The sequence below is a fragment of the Camelina sativa genome, chromosome 1 (assembly GCF_000633955.1).
Source record: "Camelina sativa cultivar DH55 chromosome 1, Cs, whole genome shotgun sequence".
Lineage (NCBI taxonomy): Eukaryota > Viridiplantae > Streptophyta > Magnoliopsida > Brassicales > Brassicaceae > Camelina > Camelina sativa.
The window spans coordinates 7,656,523-7,667,112 of NC_025685.1; the positions used below are offsets into that span (position 1 = coordinate 7,656,523).

General features: G+C 34.2%; 2 protein-coding genes across 2 annotated transcripts; one reads left to right on the forward strand and one right to left on the reverse strand.

Annotated features, from left to right (window-relative positions):
• On the forward strand, positions 7-3,000 carry LOC104782144 (novel plant SNARE 13). Its single transcript, XM_010507000.1, has 10 exons — positions 7-440; positions 738-830; positions 944-1,037; positions 1,273-1,310; positions 1,482-1,582; positions 1,944-2,023; positions 2,111-2,167; positions 2,245-2,337; positions 2,413-2,487; positions 2,563-3,000. Exons 1-10 carry the CDS (start codon positions 364-366, stop codon positions 2,656-2,658), a joined length of 804 nt encoding a protein of 267 aa, XP_010505302.1. The 5' UTR covers positions 7-363; the 3' UTR covers positions 2,659-3,000.
• Positions 3,343-6,996, reverse strand: LOC104782154 (probable sugar phosphate/phosphate translocator At3g17430). The gene is made up of 10 exons (XM_019246786.1): positions 6,705-6,996; positions 6,104-6,349; positions 5,633-5,740; positions 5,466-5,497; positions 5,319-5,369; positions 5,095-5,156; positions 4,736-4,997; positions 4,261-4,526; positions 4,056-4,150; positions 3,343-3,779 (listed from the first exon to the last, which is right to left on the reverse strand). Exons 2-10 carry the CDS (start codon positions 6,194-6,196, stop codon positions 3,705-3,707), a joined length of 1,044 nt encoding a protein of 347 aa, XP_019102331.1. The 5' UTR covers positions 6,197-6,349; positions 6,705-6,996; the 3' UTR covers positions 3,343-3,704.

Genomic DNA, 10,590 nt, shown 5'->3' on the forward strand with positions numbered 1-10,590 from the left:
TCTCTCTCTCTCTCTCTCTCTCTCTCTCTCTCTCTCTCTCTGTTTCGTCTTTCATTCGTTCAATTCACTACACCACCTAGATTTTTTTACCTTCCTTTTTTCTTTTGGGGTCTTTCTCTTCTAGGAGAGTTAAGGAGGAGGGTGTTTTTAGTTTTTAGGGTTTTTTTTTCTTCTTATTAACAAAAGATAAAAAAAAAAAAAAAAAAATTTGGGTTGGGATGCGCGGGTGAATCAGTTTCCGGGGAGTGGGAGATTTCTTTTCTTTCTTTCTGTATCTCTTTTAGGTTTCTCCGGTTGAGGTTTAGGTGAGGGCAAGCAATTCCGGTTTATTTTTTTCTTCGGTTTTCTCCCGGCGGCGGAGACATGGCTTCCAATCTCCCTATGAGCCCTAAATTGGAGCAGATCCATGGCGAAATCCGTGACCTTTTCCGTGCCCTCGCGTATGCCCTTCCTCTCTCCCTCCCTCTCTCTCTCTCTGTGTCGTGGTTACCATACACTTCTCATATATATATATATATATATATATTTTAGGGTTATTGACAATTTTTTTTTGAGTAATCAATCTCACTGAACCTCATGTGCTCAATTTGGTTTGATGCCAAGAACTAGATTTTAAGTCATCACTTCCGGAATGATGATAATTGTTCGTTTAAATGGTAACGAAAGATTCACCCTTTTAATCATCTCTCTCTCTCTCTCTCTCTCTCTCTCTCTCTCTCTCTGTGTGTGTTTTGTAGGAATGGTTTCCAGAGGTTGGATAAGATCAAGGACTCTACTAGACAAAGCAAACAACTCGAGGAACTTACCGAGAAGATGCGAGATTGTAAAAGGTTTGTATGTGCTTACCATCTATATGAGCTTCTGAGCTATTATGACATCCAGTTTGTTAGTGTAAAAATCTTCATCCATGATTCAGTTTAATCTTATGTCTACTTCATGTCAGCTTGGTCAAGGAGTTCGACCGTGCACTTAAGGATGAGGAACCTAGAAACTCTCCTCAAGTTAATAAGCAATTGAACGATGAGAAACAATCTATGGTTAGTTTTCATGTGTTGATGAATGTTATGCATCTCAAGTAAAATGTATTTTACTCTTACTCAGCATCTCTTAAAGTTCCCTTTTGCAGCTTCAATCGTATTCAGTTTGCTCAATCTTTTTGTGTTATTTTGTAACAAAATAGATATATTAAGGCGGATATTGAGTGTCATTTTGTCTGTATGGATTTTTTAACATCTGGGTTTAACTTTGTCCTTGTGTATTATTATGTTACAGATCAAGGAGCTCAATTCTTACGTTGCACTAAGAAAAACGTTAGTATCTCTATCAATACTCTTTAAGGAGTTGATTATTTTAATCTCATACCTGTTCCTTTTGGGCTTTTGATTTCATATCCATCCGTTCAGCAATTATCTCTATAGGATTTAGTTTGGCTTTTAATGTGTTTATATTTATTAACTTGGAGTCTTGGTCTTGAATCTCAGGTATATGAGTACCCTTGGCAACAAGAAAGTTGAACTTTTTGATATGGGAGCTGGAGTTAGTGGCGAACCTACAGCTGAGGAAAATGTTCAAGTGGCTTCCTGTGAGTCCTTATTCATCCTTGTTTATTCAGTTGCGACCAAATTATGAGTTGGCTTAGAACATAAAGAGATTGTCATGCTTGAAAGCTTAGATTCCTTGATACTATATGTACTTGAATTATGTTGGATGGGTAACTTATGCTCTCTGGTTAATTGTCTGACATCATTTTATGACGTCTGTCAGTAATGGCTAGAAGTGTTATCGTTGGCCTAGATTATTCCCAATTTGCTAGAAATGTATTGTTCCGAGATTTTAACATAGGTTCCCGCATAAAGAAAATCTGTTTGGATATGGCGCGAAAAATTTATTTTGGGAATGTGAATACTGGGATATGCGAGCTTATGTCATTTTATTATGTATAGCTATGTCAAACCAGGAGCTTATTGATGCTGGAACGAGAAGAATGGATGAGACTGATCAGGCCATTGAGCGCTCAAAACAGGTAAGTTACAGAAGGAAGAATGTTTCCCGTAGCCTTTGTTACTAACTTACTATATCTATGGTAAAATTCTTGTTCCTTTCCTTTCAGGTTGTAGAACAAACACTCGAAGTTGGAACTCAAACCGCAGCTAATTTAAAGGGACAGGTAATGCAAAGCATTTCTTCTTTGCTTCCATCTTAATCTTATGGGTAGAGTCTGAAACACCCTGTAAAATTTTGCAGACGGATCAAATGGGACGCGTAGTTAACCACTTGGACACCATTCAATTCTCTATCAAGAAGGCATCCCAGCTGGTGAAAGAGATAGGGAGACAGGTGTGTAAACCTCATATGGACATCTCCTCTTTTGCTTGACCACAGAACCTGAATCCTAATGTCAACTTATTTCAGGTGGCTACCGATAAATGCATAATGGCGTTCCTGTTTCTCATTGTATGCGGTGTTATAGCCATTATCGTAGTGAAGGTACTGTCTTTGCTCTTTCTAATGAAAGTTGTGATTGGCAAATTTGTAACTCTGGTTTTTGTATAAACTCTTCAGATTGTACACCCGAATAACAAAGACATTAGGGACATCCCAGGATTAGCTCCTCCAGCGCAATCGAGGAAGCTATTGTACTTGAGGAATCAAGACTAACGGGAGAATATATATATATCTATTTGTATATTTATTCACGAGAAATGAGGAAAATTGCATCTTGAGGTTCAATATTTTATCTTCTCTGCTTTTTCATTTGTTAACACTCCATTTCATGAATGAGAGAGAGGGTTTGGCGTTTGTTGGCATTGTGTGCTTTGATAGTTGCCGAGGCTTGGGGTTGTTGTTCTATGTTGATGTTCTTTTGCTTAATTAACCCATTTGTTTGAATCTGGGTTTTGATTGGAGGGTGTGTAAATTTCAGCTTTTGTCTCTCTTTTTTCCTTTTGTAGTAGTAACTTATCTCATCTTTTGTATAAAATTCAGACCATGTTATACTCTCTCACGTTCTCATTTTCTTCGTCCAACTGTAGAAAATTTCAGGACACAGCTGGAATTGCCATTAGAGTATTAGACGATTTATTAGCTTTAACAGCCCATATGGTTTCACTTTCTGTAACTTGTTAAAAACGAAGAACGTGATTAAAAAGTACCAACTCAGTTCTGACCATGAGTGTTTATGAAATTATTGTAACCTTAATTGTTTCGCCTTTCTATTACCGGAGAACTGATATTACTACTCTTTCCAATCGGAATTTACCTTCAAGAGATATATTACGAACTTTAAACAATCGACTTCAAAGAAAAGATGCTTCTGCTCAAAAGTTAGAACATAACTGATGATGGAAAAAATGAAGACCATAAATATATAACTTGAAACGTCAATTCACTACAAACGAATATACGACTCTGACATTTTTCAACCTAATAATCATCGGTAATAATCTCCGCTATTCTATTTCATAATAAATTTGGATTTTGAAGGGACATTTTTCACCTGAGACACCAAGACAGACGGTCTAGATGCTGCAGCAGCTTCTTTTTCGGTATCATTTTTTAAGTAACAAAAAAAAAAAAAACAAATTGGGAAGCAAAATGTCTATTATACGTGTATACCAACATCTTAGACCGCGTGATTTCCGAGCTGTGTCCGACCAATATGAGACAACCGGGACGTGATCAAAGGGGCTTCCTCGTCGTTTATCTCAGCTCCTACTCTTGGGATTTCCACAGTCGTTAGGACTGAATTTATCCGAAGACTTCTTCTCCATCTTATACTCCTGTGTAATGATTGTGTCCATCAGTTGTTACATTTAGAAGAAAGGAAAAAGTCATTGGATCCACATAGTAATTTGCAAGTTTAGAGGTTCTCTAGGAAGGACGATGATATTATTGTGATTAAACCATATCTGTTAATATGGGAGGCTATCAGGTTTCTAAGACGGCTTATAGATACACTGTTTATGGATTAGCGAGAACCTAAAACAAGCCTGAGATCAACCGGGTACATAACCTCTACCTGCTAGAGAGTTAGGGATCGGGAATGTTTGACTGACCTTATTGATTCGATCTGGAAGACTGTCAGGAATTGGTTGAGACGCCTTGACATCCCTTACTTTTATGTAATTGTACATAACAACACCACATAGCGCTGTGTCAAAACAGATGACAAGTATAGATAGTTATGTGAGAAACAAACAGTCAAGGAGGACAACGAGATGTTTATAGCAATCACATTTGTTGTGATATGAAGAAATCTACCTATCGCGTATCCAGTGATATTCAGCCCAGTGATTGTGGACTCAGGAAAAATGACAGTCGATAGGGCTATGAGAATCCAGTCTTTGAGAACACCAGCCACCCGGATGGTTACTGCACCTGTTCTCCCGATTACTAAGAATATGGAGAAATTCAAGGCAAGAGCACATAGAGCATTGGAGAAGAATATCCAGAAGTTAAATTGGATCTGTGCAACTTCCATTGTGGGTTTCTCCAACACATACCAAGGTAAGGCCAGAAAAACAAAACTGCACAAATTTGAAGCATAGCATGTCAAGGAAAAGATTATGTGTGCTGAACTGTAGTAGAGGAAGCAGAACTTGACATCTAGCAATAAGTAATAATGAGAGAAGATAGTGTAACATAATATAGTTAGACGAACTGGAACCATGGTTTGGTAATGAATCTTATTATTGATGAAATGTAACTGTTTGAGCAGAATCAGGGGTGGATATACCTGCAGGGAGCTATGTAATACAAGCTGGTAATAGGGTTCAATGTCAAACCCTTCTTTTGGAGAAGAACTTGAGTTAGCACCAGTCTAAGTGCTTCAGCAAAGATGCCTGTCACCTGGTAGAATGTGCCAACGACATTGAAATGAATTTCCCCATAAGAGGATATCACAACTCCAACACTGACCAGCAACATGTTCGAGAACACGTCGCACCTTGGTTTGTCAGTGCCGCAAACAACTGCCATGATAAATGTTGCTACTGGCACTGAAATTCATAGCCATGTATTAATATCATTTGTAAAATGAACAGAAAGTCTATACCAAAATAGATTTGTATCCAAAATGTTAAAGCCTTCACATACTTAGAGCTTTAAGCATCTGAATGAAGGCAACAGAAATGTGCAAATACGCAGTATTGCCAAACCTGCACAAAGGGGAATGTATGATAGTGAAGAGACAGTTGGGAAGCAATGATACCTAGAAAAGAACGAGTTTTCCAGAGCTCGATGACCGATTCAGCAATTAAAAAGAGTATTCAGAAGAAGATCATTAATAAACTATGTTACTGTCTACAGAAGGAACTTACCAGAGACTTGATGCAAAGAAGGCGCTTATAGGTACAACACAGGTTGCGTATCTGGACCCAAAAAGAGTGTCAAAATGGAGAGGCGATGGGCTTACATACAAGAGAACAATATAAAATAGATGAAAAATACCGAGTAAGCTGGCTTACATTTCAAATGTCATTTTAACCGGAGCTACAACCTACATAACAGAGGAAAAACTTATCACCGCACTAGCAAAAGGAGTCTAAGGATCCATAAACAAGATCATATATTTTACAAGAGAGCATTACATAAGATGCATAAGCATACTCCATATTCATTGAGTTTAGGATACCTTGAACACGCGAATAAGAAGGAAAGCCACGAATCCAGCAAAACCCATATGGATCATTGTCAGCGTTATAGGAAGTGGAAAATTGAAGTACTTTGGGGATAAAACCCACTGCAATTAAAAGCAACAGAAGGGACACGATTTAGAAGACAGAACCTACTTAAATAAAAGCTGAAACAAGAAACAGCTATAGTTAGCCCTCTCATATCAAACACCTGACGTTACATCACAATACTATCATCCCATGTAGACAGGGAGACTAGGAAATAATAGATTAATAGTACACTCAACACCCATTGATACAAAAAAAAAAAGGTTTTTGGTTATGGTTCCATGTCAGAAACACAACATGCTATATAAGTCAAACATCAAATTCTTAAATCGGAAACAAAGTATGTAACATTCAAAAATCCAACAAATCTGCAACCAACACATATATGTGTAAACATTAGATAGTTAACTCTAAAAAATCACCTTATTGTACAGTATAACTCCAGAAGAAAGTATAATGTAGATGAGCAAGTAGATATAAGTAAGAACAAGCGTCTTGTTTATCATCTTTGCCATCTTCCCTCGTCCCCTCTCCTCAGTGCAAAAGAACAAAAAAAAAATCTCCGTAGGGCAAAAGTTCTTTGATAATCAGTTTGTTGACAGTGCAACAGTACCAAAACAGGGCAGTATCCCTAAATAAACCAGGTGCAACAGCTCCGTGACCATTACCTGAAACCCAAAAAAACCAAAAGCTTTGTTAGCCAATGCAGATTTATCTAAGTTTCCGCGTTAAGAGCAAAGTATCAAAGGAACAGTTGAGAGAGCCCTACTCACTCCCATTAACGAGCTCAACAATAAGAAACAAATCCTTCATAAGACATTAGACGGAATCTAAACAATGCAATTGGATTCACAACACGCAAAAAAAATCCCAAAACTGATCACAACCAAAGCCAACAACGACATGATAATTCAAAAAAACTCAAAAAACCTAAATAGAAGGAAATCGAGAGATCACGATCAGATAATAAAAGCGAATTGGATCAGATCCTGAAAAAAATAAGGAGATAATTATTAATAGTACCTCGAGATCATAAGCCGAGAGAACTGCAAATATATGAAATTATCAGCAAACAAATCTAGTGGCGATAGATCAAAGACGAACACTATCTGATTAAACAAATTAAGCAACTCCAGAAGAATCTGATGATAGGTCAAAAAAAAAAAAACCACGAGCTCGAGAGAGAGGGTTCTATCAGAATCAACGATACAGAGAAAGAAGAAAGAAGATTTATTAATGCAAAGTGTTTGTGAGAGAAGAGAGAACTACAGTAGTTTTAGTTGGAGAAGACGGGATTGAAAACTTTAAATTAATTATATTTTTCTCCATAATTAAAACCAAAATAAACTTATAACATATATAAATGAACGGTATAGATGAATAGGCTAATCAGCAGAATCTGAATCAAACGGCTACGGTTCCATCTCTCATATGTGTGGAGAAGACCTGCGAAGAGTGTTAAAGGTTTGGGTTCAATGGGCCTAATTTACACTTTTGTTTGGGTCAAAAGACTTTGTGATAAGCCCGTTAAAAACAGACAAAAAAACTGCGATGATGATGCGATAATGTGTATCGATATGGTTATGTTTTTTTTGTAAGTAATATGGCTTAGAGTTAAGGTCTACTAAATCGTGAATATATTACGTTTTGAAACGTGAGGATTTGGGAGGTTTATTATATTTAATTAAGGATAACCAAGTGAATGTGATATACTAACCAATTTTATAATTGGAGGTCGTATTCTACCTTTTTTTCTTATTAATTGGTATTACTATCCAATTTGTGTCCGTAGTCACATATTGTTGATGATTTGTTGTCAACTCATTTTCCTTTAATTTTTTAAAAATCATATATTAAACTAACTTATTAATTTTCAGATTTTCTACATGTAGCCGTAATCAAAATGTAAACTAACATATTAAATAGGGGATACACAAAAGGTTTAGTACAATCACATCGAAACCCATACAAAATAACCAAACTAAAGCATAGACGCCAGTTAACTACACTAAACCACCATAAACAAGATATTGTATTACGGTACTTCTAATACTCTCCTTCTATACTAGACATGATAAACTTACGTGCAATGAGAGTCTTGATGATCTCTATACGCTTTAGCTTAGTTGTTTTGATTTATGCATTGATTGCTGTATTTAAACCTCTTTGTCTTATATATATATCCAAGCTAATCGAAGGAGCTAGACCTTTTTATATAAATCTCTTTTTTGCTCTCTGATTATGGTCACAAGTCCAAAGCATGACTCGGAGAGTCGGAGGATACCATTTCATACTTTCAGTATCTAAAGATATAAGCAGATCTGCTTATATCTAGATTAGGAGACTTGGAGGAAATGCTTTTTTCTTTTCTTTATAAGGTTTGAATGTACGAGACCATGTCGAAACCGAAATAACCAAAGTAAAGCACATAAATCAATGAAGTACGACACTAAAGGCAACATAAACCAGAAACTGTATGAGCTTCTTAGGAAAATAGTCACTCGAAAGAAAAAAATAAGGAATGGGTACTTTAGTTTGGGTTTTGTGATATGGGTAGTTTATGCTCCACTTTTTAAAAAGTGCTCATTGTCTTAATAAGCTCAAATTCTATCCACAATGGCCGCATTATCTATTTTATGTAACTTGTAATATTTTTTTCGAACAAACTTCCGACAGTATTGTTGTTATGATTCGGATCGATGCATGCATGTGATAATTAAGAGACAAAAATAGAGCTTAAACAACCACTGAAATATCCTTGCTATTATTTCAAAGAAAATTATAAAATCAATTGTTCTTAAGACCCTAATATATTAATTTTGGACTATCTTATATGCTAGTAGGACAGGTTGATGTAAACCCAACAACTGCAAGACAATAACAAAATAATAAGACAGCAACGAAGAGAAAAACAAAAGTTTGAAAGAAAAGAAAAAAAAAAGAAAGAACTAATTTATTAATGAAATAAAATATCAACAACACCAACTAAAACCACATTGTTAGTTAGCTTTTGGAGGCGGACACTAATCATGCAATTGTTTCTTACGCGTAGTCTAAATTATTGTTATACCTCTACAAGACTACAACCAATCAGCATATTGTTTCCTTTTAAGTTAAATTACAATAATTCCAAGTATCGTCTGCCGTCGTGTAAGTCCATGAATTAGGTGTATTTATCTATATATACATGTTTTCGAGACATTTAGCAAATAAATTCTAGAGTTGGAACCTATTTACAAGCATGCTATTAACATTTAATATTTAATTATTTTTTAATAGAAGCTAATTGTTATACATAAATTTGGTTTAATTGTTAGAAGAGCATATGCCATATATATTTTGGTTTAATTGTTATACATAAATTCGAAATGTTTTTATAGAAACTAATTAGTTCTACCAAAATTATTAAATAAAATTTCCTAAAAATTTCCTTTTTTTATTGTCCTCTTTTTTTTTTTTTAATGTCCTCTTTTTTTAATAAAAAATAGTTACAATTACGATACTGCACCATCAATATCAGATTGGATTCAAAGTTTGAGTCAAACAAAAATTAGATTGGTTAATTGGAAGTCATGTGCCTTAAAAAAATTATATAAAACTGAGTTCTATGAAATCCATCGGTATAGTGTTCTTTTCAAGAAAAAAAATTAACACTTATATCATTTTTACAGTAATATTATTTTATCAGAATTCTATATAATATTTTCTATCTTTCACTTGGTTTACTTTTTTCATATTTTAACACCGTTTTTTTAAATTAAATATTATTATTTCTATGTTTAAACTTAATAAAAATTAAAATATTATGAAAGTTTAGACTTATAAAAGTTAAAAATCTCACAAATAGGGTTATATTTCAAAACGGGCTATAGTAACATTAGTATAAAATTAAAATATTAATAATCAAATGCTAGAACATGGGTTAAATTTTCATTTATTATTTTGTTAACAACATCAATATTAGAATATTCGTCTTATCCAATTAAATTACGATTATGTAAACAATTATCTCTGGGTATACCGGGAAAATTCAAACACAGAAATTATAAATTAACTAATGTATAAATAATAAGGGATATACATTTAAAATATGTAAAACATTAGTCATATATAGTTAATTTACTAATCAAATTACATTTTTCTTTACTAAAAAAATATAGCTCCGCGGTGTACCGCGGGATAAATTCTAGTGTATCTGATTTATGATGATATACATATATATTGGTACACTTTGAATTCTCAGCTTTAACATGGATATATGTATATTGCCATTATATAATACAACTCGTAAAACTATTAAACTTAAGTTTTAAAATGAAAAATGCAGTTGTAAAATTCCCTTCCTTATTTCTTTTGGTGCTAACTTGTAAGGTTTTTCGATATCACGTTACTAACATCAAAAATAAATGTTGTAGATAAGCGTAGTTATATGCGCTAAACAACTGTAGTTATGGTGATTGTCTTCTAATTGAACGTTGACGTTCTATTAAATGGAGTTAGATAACTGTCTTAAACGAACAACTTTACACTATAAAATTTATATCAAAATTAACTTATCATATATAGAGATATTAAGAAAGTCAAGTGTGTGATTCTAATATTATATATATGAAATGTTATGTAAAGTATGTATAAATTAATAGTATTACATATTTATTATAAACAGTTGAACATATTAATCGTTTGAAGGAGACGTACAAAAATTCGTGTGAAGGAAACAAAATAATGGATCTATCATCTATATATGTAAAAGATTAAAAAAAAAAAAAAAAAAACAGAAGAGAAAGAGATAGAGAATCATTTGTCGAGCTGTGAAATGATGATGATGAAGGTATGTCTCTTGTATTCCACGCAGCAAGACAAAAGCCATCTCTCATGTTGACTTTTGTCAAGCACACGCAAAGCCAAC